Source organism: Catharus ustulatus, chromosome 1 (genome assembly GCF_009819885.2).
Source record: "Catharus ustulatus isolate bCatUst1 chromosome 1, bCatUst1.pri.v2, whole genome shotgun sequence".
Taxonomy (NCBI): Eukaryota; Metazoa; Chordata; class Aves; order Passeriformes; family Turdidae; genus Catharus; species Catharus ustulatus.
Genome location: NC_046221.1, coordinates 133,040,741 through 133,055,181, shown reverse-complemented (window position 1 = coordinate 133,055,181; position 14,441 = coordinate 133,040,741). Strand labels below are relative to the sequence as shown.

The 14,441-nt window shown below is 39.6% G+C and overlaps 1 protein-coding gene across 5 annotated transcripts in view; it reads right to left on the bottom strand.

The window, feature by feature from the left end:
• Window positions 1-385: 385 nt before the first annotated feature.
• Window positions 386-14,441, bottom strand: part of RALYL (RALY RNA binding protein like) — a 381,123-nt gene continuing 367,067 nt past the window's right edge. For all 5 annotated transcript variants that reach the window (XM_033058427.1, XM_033058421.1, XM_033058443.1 and 2 more), the window contains one exon: window positions 386-2,421. In XM_033058427.1, the coding sequence (XP_032914318.1) occupies window positions 2,404-2,421 (18 nt within the window). In that variant the 3' untranslated portion in view covers window positions 386-2,403. The remainder of the gene's footprint in view (window positions 2,422-14,441) is intronic.

The window sequence follows — 14,441 nt, the reverse complement described above, 5'->3', positions numbered from 1 at the left end:
TGCAAATGAAGTAGTGCCTCGTGGTGTTATCAGAGATGACTTCTGTGTTCAAAGTATAGTCAGGACTTAAACTGTGATGTGAAACAGTGTCAACATTATGAATGTGCAAATCGTTTCTGTGAGTTTATAGTCCAAGGGTAATGATTGTTAAGAATGTGTAAAAATCTCAGAGTGCTTCCTGTGAGTGTTAGCTCATTTGGCATGGAGGTGGTGAAGAGACAGTATACCTAGATGTTTCTCATATCTAGTTTATTAACACCAATATCAGAACTGATTTCCTTGGATGATATTCTGCATCTCTTAAATCAGCCAACAATTTATGTGATTTAAATGGGACAAATGCCCCTTGAGCTGCTGAGGTTAGGAGTTCTTTTTTTTTTTTTACAACTGTCAAAGACAGAAATCCCAAAATGGCAATTCTTTTTGCATTTTTACAGTTAAAAATGTTCATAACCTATATTAAGACATAGAAAGTGGAGAAGTATTTCACCCTCTGATTTGACCTAACCTTTCACTTATACAGGAGTAATACTTTTTTTGCTGCACTTTTCTCAGAGAGTTAGCCTTGATAAATTCTGAAGCTGCAATTCTTTATGCTGAGGTGTAACTACTTATACTAGTCTTTCCTTATTTAAGGAGCTAGGTGCTACTCAGCATTTATGTAAACCATGTAACTCCATACAGAATAGACAAGCTAGATATAACATACACAAATGTAACTGAGAGTGCAAAGTCACATAGCTGCCTAGTGAAAACAATTCTCACTCAGTAATAGATATTTAAATTCAAATGTATGCTTTTCTTCCAAATTTTTGAAGAATATCATCCTTCTTTGATGATGGCCCCCATGCCAGAAACCTGACCAGAGACCTTGAGCTCCCACCCACTTACATCTGCACTACTTGAGGTGAACCTGTCATCTCAGAAACTGCTTTTTAAAACAGAAATTCAAAGTTAGATCTTTTCAAAAGTCTCTCTGGTACCTTTTGTTTTTTCCTGTTTTCAGCCTACAGAGAATATTTGAAAGGGAAAGGCAAGAGTTCATCTTTGCAGTGTTTATATGATCTGAAATAGCAAGTACCCCTATCATGGGGCTCAGTGGTCAGGGCTCAGTGCTGCAGACTGGCACACAGCTGGGTCTGTGCTCCATTTCACTGTGTAAGATACTTCCAAAATTAATTCTTCTCCCTCTTGGGAGGCTGTAACTAATAAATAATTTATTTGCCCTGCAATCACTTTAAAGACATGTCTCTTTCTATACGAGTACCATTAACATAAAGATGTAGATGAATAAATACATATTCCTTGTTTCATGTCATCTGCAATGCTAAAGAGGTCTGACTTTGGGATGGTGAACAAGTTGGTACTTTTATGGGGGAGAAGTCCTTGTGCCCATATGCTTTGATACCTTTAATGTCTCAGTAACAAGAGAAATAATGCATCCATTCTGTTTGAAAGGAAATATGATTTATTAAGAAATTCTACACTGAGATTCCCCCTACAGCATCTGTAATAATTAATTATTCCAACTTCAGGCTTTTAGGAGGGCCTTAGGAGTTTGTGGGTGGAAAGACTACTGCCAGAAAATAACCCAAAAAGTAATAAGTAGGGTAAGTCAGGCTGTCAGATATTGGCAGGCTATAAGTAATTTTCCTGGCTAGACAGGATGCTGACTGACTTTCCATATGGTAGCAACAAACTGCCTTTAGAGATTTGCAAGAACAGCTGTAACAACTGTCTGATGAAAGGCATCACAGAGAGGGCTTATCTGAAGAAAAGGATTTACAGGAGGATGCAATTTGCAGTTTATGAAAGATTGCTCTCTTATTTTGACATTTTCACGTTTTAGTGGCTATTCTATTACCAAATGTAATTATTTCCAATGACAAATAAATTGAATAAAAGAATGGGAAATACCACACAATGTATTTAATCGTGGCACTGATCAAAATGATCTTGTTTGAATTAAGCAGAAAACAAAGCAGTGCAATGACTCTAAATATGGTAAAACAGTAAAATGTGCTAATCATAAAAATAGCTTTTAGAAATATACATTTGTATATAGTGTTTTCCACACCTGTTAAATACGTCCTTCATATTATTATGATACAGTACATTGGCCTTTAAGACATCAAAATTAAAAAAATAATACCAATAATTAGCCAGAGAAAACCACATTTACAATCTAAACCATAAAAATCTGACAATTGTACAGCTTAGAACATATAAGAAATGGATTTTCTAATATTTGAACAATAATGTCCATTTTAATAAGTAAATTGAGTTTCATACAAATTGAATCAAAGGTGTTGTCAGCCAGTAAGAAACTGCAGTTCACAATTTTCTGTGGGGAAGTCAGAGGTTCTCTTCTCAGCCTTCAGGGGGTTCACACATGACATCTCATCACTTGATCTGTAGAAACTGAGAGATGAAATGTTGGTTTTAGTGTGAAAGCATAGAATTTCTTCCAGAAGAACCTCAAAAAGAAACCAAGACAGCTGGGGAAAAGAGCCAAGAGGATTATGACTCGATTTTTTCACAAATCAACCGAATATCAATGTCTCTAATGCTTTCCCACCTTAAACCATTGAAGGTTAAAAGAAGAATAGTGCTCCTGCAGCAGTAGACAAACAGGACTGTGCAACAGTCTTGAGCAGACACTATGGCCCAAAACAATAACAGCAAATCAAGCAAGAGCTGTTGAAGATGAAGTAGGCCTCCCCTCAATAAATCTATGCAAACAACTGCTGAATAATTTCTATTTTAGCAGCAGGAAATAGAATAATGTATCTTGGCTGCTTTGCAATGAAATGCTTTATTTGCATAATAGCATTCAATCTAAACAAATTGCACATAGAATTCTTTGCTCCAGTCCCATCACACTATTTTTATACCTTGTTCCTTTGCTGTGTGCTTTCAGCAATGCCTATAGTGACCAGATTGATGGATTTTCCCTCAGTTGCTTCCCTTTTACTGGTGCCTACTTTGCTATTGTTTTTGCGTACCTGCCATAGGATATAATTGTACATCCTTTGACTCCTTTTGTTGCTTTATCAGCCACACCACGAAAATGCAAAAAACCAGTGTTAGCCAACACTTTTGAGGTTCATGCTTCCAGCAGAGGCTGGAGGCAGGTTGCATCTAAATATCTGAGTCCTGCTATGTGACCCATTAATTCTACCAGCTTCAAGTAGGCATTGAGTGATGCTGCAGGGGAGCATAAGGAATACCAGCTCCACCTACGCACAGAGAACCTGAGAACACTTTCCTAATCACATCTGTCTGGAAAACTGACAGTAGAAAATGTTAACAGACTTCAATGGTTTTTTTTTAAAGTGAAATTTTCAACCCAATGTTTTTGGGGTTTTTTTGGGTTTTTTTTAAATTTTGACAGGAAATCTTTCCTGCATTTTTTTTTTTTTGAGGGGGGGCAGGGAGTGGTGGAGTCTATCTCTTTTTATAGCTGGAAAAGGAAACAGCTGACAAAACCTGGTGCACTTCTGATCAAAGGCTGAAAAATTTCCAGATGTTCTTTTTAGCCAATTTCCACCTCCTTCAATTAAAAAAAAAATTTAAAAAAGAAGAAAAAGAAAAAGTTTCTGTTAAAATTTCCATTTACTGAAAACCTGCTGTTCCATAAACATCCAAGTCACTGCAGAACTGGGCTCCTAACTTTTGAAAAAGTCATGCATCAGATTTCCCTCTCATTGCAAAGTGACCACCAGGTCTCTGGCTGTGGTCTTCACAGGTAACAAGGATCTGGGAGAAAAGCTCATGTGAGAGATCCCAGAACTTTCTTCTTTTAGTTAAATCATCCTGAAACTATTATTCTCTACTTGCACGGAAGAAAATCTTCATCTCTCCTTTTTTAGGTGTGATCCCTAGAGAGACTAGCTATAATACAAAAGACCTTTAAATTCTCCCCTCAAGTCTGAGAGAGGCTTAATGGTTTTTAACTAGCTATTCATCTTAGAAGAAGTAAAATAAAAAAATAATAATTAAAAAAAAAAACCCACTGTAAATCCTATTAGCTCCAAAGATAGTTCCTCTTTTCCAGTCTTTTTTTTCAATTATGCTTTGCTGTTCCATTATGCCATTATAAAAAGCAATAATTATGAAAGCAGATTTTCAAGTTATTTATTGAAGCTTTTTTCCCTTGCCACAAACCTTTCAAGCATTTACCTGTGACCAGCACTAAAGAACTTCATTAGGTTACTGTTGTGAGACATTAATGTTAACCATGTGGACCCAAGTTGCCACTGCTGCTTTGCTGTTGGTTAGAAACAGCAACAAAAATTTAGCAACCCCACCAGTTCAAAATATTCCTGTGTTCTTCAGTACATGGACTTCTTACTTCCCTCTCATTACAAATAATGGTGAAGTCTGAGACGGAACATTAAAATCCGAAAGAGCCAAGCTTTTATTTTCCCTGGGATGACAGGAATCCAGGGCTATGATTAATCTAGAGTAATTCAACGCTAATTTAATTCTATTTCTTTCTTTTGAATAGTGTGCAGTTTATCATCTGCCTTTATGGCAGTGCTGATGATATTAAAAAACCCTCATGATGACTAGTGGGTTTTAAACATTTTTTTCATTTCTTTCCCCTTATATATAAAAACATCTCCTGACACAGAAAGGATGAACTGAATTACATTTAAGCCAGCAATAAGGCTTTCATTTGATGTAGTTCTAACAGAAAACCACTTTAGAAAGTGTGATTTGAACATAATGCATTTTAGGAATTGAATAACTCAACTGAGCATATAGACTTGGCATCCCTAGACAATATAAAAGAAACTCTATATACTGTCCTAATTGCCATCATAATCTCTGAAAAAAAAAGATGGAGGGAGTTTATGGAATATTTATTGGTTCATTTTCCACCTGAAATTATTTCTACTGCTTTTTTCACTATCTGAATGGCTTTTTGAGCATGAGGTATGGAAACACTCTTAGGCATAACACTGAATTTCAGTCTTCTAAAAATGCTATTGCTACTGTTATTATAGTTCTGGTATAATCCTTCTGGCATTTTTGCCGAATTCAAATTCTACTAGATTAAATTAGTTTTAATGACACACTATTATATTGTGTATAATATTGGAAAGCCAACATTAAATATTAAAAAACCTTCTTAATTGAAAGTGCAGTTCTACTTTGTGGAACCTGCACAATAATTACAAATGATGGAGTAAATCTGATAAAAGTCAGTAATAATGTAGAGTTACCTCCCCTCAAAGCCTAGCTAATTTCTGTCTTTACATCTGTAGATCTTTCAGAACACTCTGCATGTAAAGAACATTTTCTTGTGGGAGGGCCTGGTCATCAGATAATCTGCCAGGGAACCAGTATCTCCAAGCTCTGTGCTTTGTAGTCATGAGGCATGACAGAGTATGAACAGCTTGCACTCTGTATTGCTCCTAAAAGTCTTTTATGGGAACACAAGTCTGATATATGGTTGGTACCATCCTTCTAGAATGGGATTTGCCAGCCCTTTTTCCCAGACCTACCTAAGGACCTGGAAGATGTAATGGTGACTCTTCTGTGGAAGGAGAGTTACTGACTTTTCTAAACTCGTTTAGATGGGCTTTATTTGTCTGCAGGAGATGGGTTTTATTCTCTGCTAGCTAGACCCAAACTTCTTTCCTGCTCTGAATTATTTGTTTTTCCTTACAGTTCTGAAAAAGTGAAAAGAACAGAGATATCTTCCTTCATCCCAATAAGTAACTAGTTTCCTTCACACAGGGTTTATGAGCAAGAGCATTCTGGACTTTACCATGCTTTATCTTCCAGATTTAAATGCACAGGAATAAATCTTACTATATGAGAGTGTAAATTCAGCATATGTTTTTGGGAGGGAGTTCTAGGAATGCTATGACTAAGTGACACAGAAGATGTACATGGTTAACATCTTACCTTGTATTTACTAAGAAAATGTTGAAAGAGAAGTCCCATAGAATATAGTTGTTATAGACTTCACTGTATGGTTAACTCCGCAAATATTTATAAGCAATAAGAGCATCCAAAGTATATGAAAGACTTTCATCTGACAAAATACATCTGTTTTTAAAAAATCCTTTGCTCTGAATGATTTTTATGCTAGCATTAATATTAGAAATTTTCAGAAAATGTAGCTAAAAAGAGGATGGGTAGATGATGGTTCACAGCTACACATGAACTTGAAACCCAGTCCCTCAAGTATCATTCCTCTTACTCTCCTGTCTCTTTTTCCTTGCCAGACAAACTAACTCTCAGGACTGGAATGCTCAGTTTAATAACTGTAATGGAGGCATCTGAAGCCACTGTGACCAGTGCTTGGTAAAATTGCACATCTATCTCTTTCAGGCTCCTCTTGAATTGGAGACTTGATGCTTGACACCTTTCTAGGTTTCTGCTGGTGTCTGACTACGCTTTGACAGAAGGTTATGTGACTGCCATATATCACTTTCTGTGAAACAATAGATTAAAAACATTAAAAAAACATTAAAAAGTAGCAGGTACACTGTTCTTTCACTCCCAGCACTGGCCTTCATACTTGTGCTACCTCAAACTGCAATTGTACCACAACTGCTTTCATTACATCTGATGCTCACTCCTAATACTGTTACCTGTACAACCGAGAATCCTGACTCCAGGTCTACAAATGCTACTCTTATGTCCTTGAGGATAGCATACTCTGTTTCATCTCTAATAATTTCTTTCTGGACAGCCAAAGAGAGGAAAAATGGAATCTTTCTGCAAAGCAAGCATTTGAAAAAAAAAAGCAAAACAAAAGCAACAATATAGCGAAAACTTAGTTAGCTATTATTGATCTAGATATTTACGTAAAATGAGAAAAGTCATAATACAGTACAGAAAGTAGTAATGCAAATTGCCATTCTGTTTGTTTGTTATGTCTAACTCAAGACAATATCCTCCTTTTCTCTTAAGCAGGCACTCACACTGAGTGCAAAACAATGTAATTTATTTGTACGGTACCATTGGGTCATGCGCTTTGGTTGGTTTTTACAAAGCATTCTTCATCATCAGTGGAAAACCACAAGAAATGAGCAGAGCTTACCAAGGAAGTTGAATTTGTATTAGCTATCACACTGACTTCACAACTGTGTTCTTTTGAGGTACACCTTCCACTTTGTGCCTTGATTTAAAACATCAAATCTTTAATTCAGTAACAGTCATATAGGTGGTTTAGTTTAATTACCCCATATGAAATGCAAATTCTCAGTTCAGTAGATGTGAGCAGGGGAATGTGAATGTGTATCACACTTTTGCTGCTGTCAGTTGTAACCCTGGTAAAACATGAAAAGCAAAATGATGGCACTAATGCAAAATGTTTTATAATGAACTAATGAGAGAATATTCACTGCATTTAACAAATAGAGGGATTGTTTGATAAATATTAATAAAGGGTAATTAAAAGAACCAGTTGCACCTTCTTTAACCCTTTCTTCAAATGATGAAACCAAACCATTATGTTTTGGACTCTGCAAATCATACTCTAATTACTAAAAACATTACAGAATGGTTTTTCTGTTCTGTGAACAGCTTAATTGCTTTAAAGTGTTAGTGTTTATGTGAGTACATGTGATAATGATTGTTTTAGTCATCACTGAAAACAAACTGTTACCCTCTATGTATTAAAATGCTGTTTCTGTGGTGAGCTAGAAAGTTCGCTCAGAAGACGTCGTTATGCACGAGGAGTTAGACCCCGCCCTCTCCATGGCATTAGCCAATCACAGCTGTATCGAAGTTACTTAAGCCCGTGTTTGCCGAGAAATAAACGCATTTCACCGTCGACTGCATCAGTGTAGTGAGTGATTTGTCCGGCGACTGGGATTGTAAGAGTGTATGTGTGTGTTCGCCGTGGCCCGCTCTAGCCAGGTCGCCACTTGCCTTCGTTTCTCCCCCAACGAAGGCAGCATAGTGGTGCCGAAACCCGGGATCGCCCCCAGGTGTTCAGGTGAGGGAATAGCCCCCGATACACGCGGCTGAGGGCGATCCGGGTGACGGGACTCGCGCTGGAGGAGGTGGGCGGTCGAGGCAGCTGGATCTGACCCCGACGGTGAGGACGCTCACGTACCGCCAAGAAATGGATGCGCTTGGCAAGGTAGTTCCCCGATTGCATAGGCAATGTGGCATCCAATGCAAATCAAGGAATTTTGATTACGTAATCATGCAGTTGTTAAAATTGAGTGCGATAGACCGTACCACAGACACCCTGCATTCAGGGTGCTGGAGGGAGCGTACTAACGCCTGCGCTAACAACGTGATTGTCTCCAGCTCTGGTAAACGTTTGGAGAGCTGGGGAGGAGCTGTGAGGACTCTGGAGGGAGCGTGGTTAAAACAGGAAACTTGGAGAGTGGCCCGGGACCGTTTGGAAATCACACCGAAAGTGGAGGTGGCCGCCACTCAGTCTGCGTCTGGTGATCGTGCGGGGTTGAAAACTGACAACCGCTCGCGGCCCCAGTCCCTTATCTCAACCCCCGATCCAGCTACTAATCGGTCGCCAGACTGCAAGAAAATATGCGAGCCTCGGGGCATCTTTAAAGAGGCGAGCCCTGAATAATTAAAAAAAAAAAAAAAAAAAAAAAAAAAAAACAACAAAAAAAAAAAACGCTGCTCTACGCGTCACAAGATGGCGCCGAGCCTGAGGGCGAGCGGCGGGGCCAACAGCTTTCTCGCGCCTCACACACGGGCAGTGACGAACATGAGGGGCCATGGCGGGGCCGCGGGTGGAGGCTGCAGAAGCGCTGCTGCGGGAGCTGCTGAGGGAAGAGGCGCCGTCCCGCATTGCCGCCCTCGCCGAGGAGCTGTTCCAGGCGGCGGAGGGCATCTCTGAAGAGGATGGGAAGGTGGCGGAGGGAGAGTCCCCGCTCCCAGCCCGTCGGGAGGAATGGGGGATGCCTCACACCCCACAGCCCTGGCCCAGGTTGGTGCCGCAGCTCCGTAAACACGAGCTGCTGCTGCTTCCCACCCTTCGCGGTGAAGCCAAACCTGTACCACTACTGAAACGTAAAGAAAAGAATGTCTTCATCGTTCGCCCCAATAGCGTGGAAGTTCAAAATTAAGTGGGCAATGTTATTTTTAAAAGTAAAAAAAAAAAAAAACCAAAAAAAAACCAAAAAAACACAGGGAAAAAAAGAAGCGGGGAGAAAGACAGGAGATTTGCCCCAAGGCATCTGGGCATCGAACCAGCCAGTCACAGAAGAAGAACATCTAGCTCCCATCCATGCAGCAGTCCCTCCATCAGCTTCTTCTCGCGCCAGGACTGCGGGCACTCCTCCTGGAGGGGCACCGGGTCCCCATCCAGCAGTCCAGGCAGGAGCGTGCCCACACATGCGAGAATTCCTCTGCCAGCGCCCTGGTGCACGGACTCAGCTGCAGGTAACAGGCAAGAGAAGAGGAAGAAATTCAGCCGAACTGGGTGTTACTGTGGAGGATGCACTGCTAAGACAGTGCCAGAGACTAGAAAGAATGTGAGTGATGACACCACAGCAAGTGAACTGGAGCTAACCTCTGAAACAGTGACTGCTCTGGAGACAGCAGAAGCTTCCTGCACTAAAGAAACGATGGAAGCTAGTTGTAATGGGTGGGCAGTAAAAAAAAAAAAGATGATGTCATCAGGTGGTGCCCATTAAAATCCATAAAGCCCATGCTGTCTAACAAAACCAATGAAACTAACGAGATCTCTGAGTTTCTTTTGACAGGTTCACCGCCGTGATCCATCTCATCAGCCTCGCGTTCCATCTTCGTGCTTCAGTGTTCTGTCGTTGCCAAACCTGCTTCATCGGCCAAGCAAAGAACTCGAAGACAAGTTCCAACGTCACAGCCAAAAGCTCCAGCAATGAAATCAGTTCAATTCCCCTGTTTACCCAACAGCCCTGTTTACCACCCATGTGTTCACCCTAGTGGGACTAGTTGCAGTTGTTGTACCCGTGTTAATGTTCGGTTCCCTTTTCATTGTTGGACTAGATAAGTTATAACCAAGTTGCGATTGCATTTAGACGTTTAAAATAGTTCGTGTGTTGTTACTAATATGTTTCACGATTTGTTACTAACATCAGTTTAGCGTAGCTGCGAAGGCTTAATCGGTCATGGAGAGGGGGGAAATGTGGTGAGCTAGAAAGTTCGCTCAGAAGACGTCGTTATGCACGAGGAGTTAGACCCCGCCCTCTCCATGGCATTAGCCAATCACAGTTGTATCGAAGTTACTTAAGCCCGTGTTTGCCGAGAAATAAACGCATTTCACCGTCGACTGCATCAGTGTAGCGAGTGATTTGTCCGGTGACTGGGATTGTAAGAGTGTATGTGTGTGTTCGCCGTGGCCCGCTCTAGCCAGGTCGCCACTTGCCTTCGTTTCTCCCCCAACGAAGGCAGCATGTTTCACTTGTTTGTCCAATAAAAATCAGAAGGAAGAATAAGATAACCCTATCAGATACTGATTTTTCCCCTAGACCATCACATCTTTTCTTTCTCAGAATCCAGGCAGAATTGTGATAAATGTAGTGGAGTGGTGGAGTGGTGGAGACAGTATCCAATATTTGGAGAGTGCCAGAGAGAACACACTGCAGTTGAGAGGATGGTCAGGTGTGAGTCTTAAGGAATCACTCTGGGAATAGAATCACCATGATCCTTTGAGAGCTTGAGTGGGGCCATGAAGGAGAGAAGTGGATCTATCCACTTTAATTTAGGCTGTGTGTTTTTCTCCTGCTAGACTACTTTTTGCAGCACAGTCTTCCTCTGCAAGGTCCTTTATAGCAGTAGGAGAAGACTTAGGGACTAGTAGCACAGTTTCTGATGACAGTGGGAGGGCTCTGAAGCTGGAGGCACTGGGCCTTCTGCAGAGTGTGGGGTGGGTCAGGATCTCCAAGCAGATGTGGAACAGGTAGGATGGTGGGGAGGTGGTGCTTTTGCAGAACTCACTGTCCTGAAGTCTTTACCAGAATGCAGCCACATTGCTACCCCCTGGTGAAACTGTGCTCCCACCAAACTCCCTCTCCTATTCTCCCTTGGCTGATGAAGCCAATCCAAATGCAGTAAATCCTCCCTGATGCTGTCCACAGAGCTCCCTCAGCCAGCACCAATGTGCCTTGAGAGACATTCTACAAGTTCTTGTGATACAGTGCCAAATAAAGCAGAGAAAAAAATGTTCCTGCAAATGAGTGGATATTCATACCAAATTCTCAGGGGTATGGCTCACATTGGAGATTCCTGGGTATTTTCTGCTTCTTAGGATGGTGCCTACTCCATGAGAAGCAAGTTCAACTGAGTGTTATCATGATTCACAATAAGTACTGTGCTTTATCATCCTGAATGCTACAGAAGAGATCCTTTTAAGTTACAGGGTGGTGTAAAAAAGCTGTAGACTAAAATTCCTACTGAATCAACCTCTAGTGTGAGGTGGTGGTCCAATTAGTATTAATGCTCAAGGCAAAAGTTCCTGTCCTACTAATGCCAAGGGCGCAGATTTGAACACACAGTTTAATGCATAAAGGAACTACTAAAACTTGTACCCTGAGGTAATTTAATATGTCTACATTTTAAGCAGTGTGGTTTTAAAATAAATGAAAGTAGGAGATTACAAGAATTGCCTTAAAGTAATTATCCAAAAAGCACCTAATACACTTTCTCACTATTGCGAAATTAGAGTTTAGATAGGTATCAAAAACCAAAGGGTGCCCATTCCAGGCAAAATTATTGTAGGCAATGATGTATTGACATAAGGAGTGTTCTGTCCAATCAATCAGAGATTTTTCAGGTACTTGGATGCAGTGGTTTTATTCAACTGAACAACCTGGTGGAGTGACATTAAAAAAAAAAAAAAAAAAAAAAAGGGGAAAGAGAGAGTGCTGGAAAAAGATGTTGGAAGCATAGAGCATGACACAGAGATACTAGGAAAGTCCAGAGTAAACCGTAGGAAGCAGGAGTGGAATGAGACAAACAATGAAAAATGAATATTTTAATGGTGACAGTATAATGAATTAAGACAGTCAATACAGAATGTAGAGTTACCTGCTTAAAACTGTCCTCTATGAAAGTCTTGCTATAGGAATGTGATCCAGGTGGAAATGGCAATAAAAGATGGTTCTATTTAAAACAGTTTTTAATTTGTATTTTCCTGCCTAATACTTATTTGAATGCAAACTACACAGCAGTGCATAATATTTTGGTTTTATGAGGATTTCAAGAGACACTTATTTTAAAATAAAAGTTGCAAAGCAAAATGTTGGACTTGGGGGTCATATTGTGATCTGCAAATGGTGCAGAATCTGATATTAGCTGAGAAAGGATTATTATTATAACCCAGCAAAGAGGAAGCAGAGTAGAATTTAGCCTTTTCATTCTTTATTTATTTAGTCTGGAAAACACTTTGCTCATTTTGAAAGACTACAGAACTGTAGTGTAATTTTAGAAATCAATAGCGACAACAATTTGGAAACTTCAGACATGCATAGCAGCATGACAAGCTGGCTAAGTTGGTATTTGATTAACTTCCAAATCTTCATTTTGGCAGACTGAGCTTGTTTTATTCTCACTGATTGCTTTTTTTTTTGTTGAAATGGCAATTACAGTTCTATCACCTTCTAAATAACTTCCCTTTTCTGAGGTGTGCAAATGCCTATGTACGGATAAATTCAATCTGCCTTTCATGTTTTGATATTAATCATGCAGAAAATCTTCTTAGTAGCTAGCACATTTATATTTTCTAAAAAAAATTGAGATCTTTTGGAATAATTGGGTCACTAGCTGTAGTGGCTGTACAATTTGTATTGAAAAAAAAAATCTACATTTTCTGCCTTTTAGTAAGGAAAAATAACAATCATTTGACTTTTCCATGTTGGCACCTCTTTAGCTGAGTGAAGAATTTCAAGAGAAAAATGTTTCCTCTGAGGGTTTTCCATTCAGCATTTTTGTTGCTCAAGGTTACTGATAATGCCTGTGAAAGGAGTGTTTTCTAGGGGAACTAAAGCTATTTATTTTCAAAGACCGACACACCAGGAACAATGTGGGATGCATGACAATTGCACAATTTCAGTTAAATCTTAGAATTTGATGATTAAGCTGATAGACTCAAACCCATAGCACAGACCCAGTGGCTGTCCTGAGTTTTTCTGGAGGATTTTTGTGTCCCAGCGAATGCCTAGAAAACACCAGTGTCCCCCTTTCCATCCACCACTTTCCCAACACACCACGTACTGCTGCTTTGGTATCTATACTGGGTTACTGTTCCACTGTTACGTTCCCCTACACACTGATGGCAACTGTTGGTTATAAATGATGGGTGAACAAAACCCCTTGCAGCACCTTCAAGTCACTCAAATTCTACTGGAGTCAGTCAAAGTACAGGGAGTAAAATTACATTGGCAAAAGTATTCATGGATGGAAACTGAAATCAATCTTATTTAAAGTACTGAGTTACTTCAATTAATTTCTAATGTTTATTTTTCAGCCTTAAGGTAAAGCAAAAAGCTTGTGATATTTTTTAGAAGTCATCATTTTCCTCACCCAAAAAGGGATCCAGATTTGCTTCTACATGGTAGGTGTTTGGCTGTCCTTGTTTCTGCACTTCACTCAGAGGTTGACTCTATGCTCATAAATTTTGGGCCAGCAAAACCTGCGGAGCTAATTCTGATCCACTTGGACAAAATAAAACTAATGAGGCTACTAATACTGAATATTAAGGTCAACTATGTTATATCAGAGAAGAGTTAATCTCATTTAGGCAAGTGTTTTGTTTACATATCTAAGAGAATTTTTGGCCTGATCTGACTGCATTGTTTACCTCTGATTAAATTCACTGATTGGTGTGTGGTTTTGCTTTTTTTTAAAATTGCAGGCAAAGCAGTTGCTTTTGATAGAACCTGAGCCATTAAAATTAAATATTTGCTATTTCAAAATTATCAAGCATCATGACTACTGTGTTAAATGATGATTGAGACTTCAGGCAGGTCAAGACAGATGGCAGGATGCAACTAAAAAAGTAAAACAGATTTATTGAAGAAAATATTGCCTGTTGTTCCACAGACATATTTCTTTATAGGAAAGCATATAATTTTTTATAAGTTTAGATAATTGGGAATGCTCCTTTCGTACATGCCAAAGAAAGGCACCTGTTGATCTGACCTCAGAAAGAGGAGCTAATTTTACCTGCACATTCAATCTTCTGAGACACATTGCCTGCCATATGGGCTCAGTTTCAAAGCTGAGAACAGGATCCAAAATTCCTGATCCCACACACTTTGCTTAAAAATGAGATAAACAGAAGAGAAAACATATTATTTTCAAGCTATTTTTTCATCAAATCTATAAGATTCTAATGTGTGTAAATTAAGTATATTTGCATTACAATGTTTTAAAAGTTTTACGATTTAAGGTTTTGATGATTTTTGACTGGGAACTAAGTAATACAAGGCAGATTCAGAGGAATAGCTCTGAAG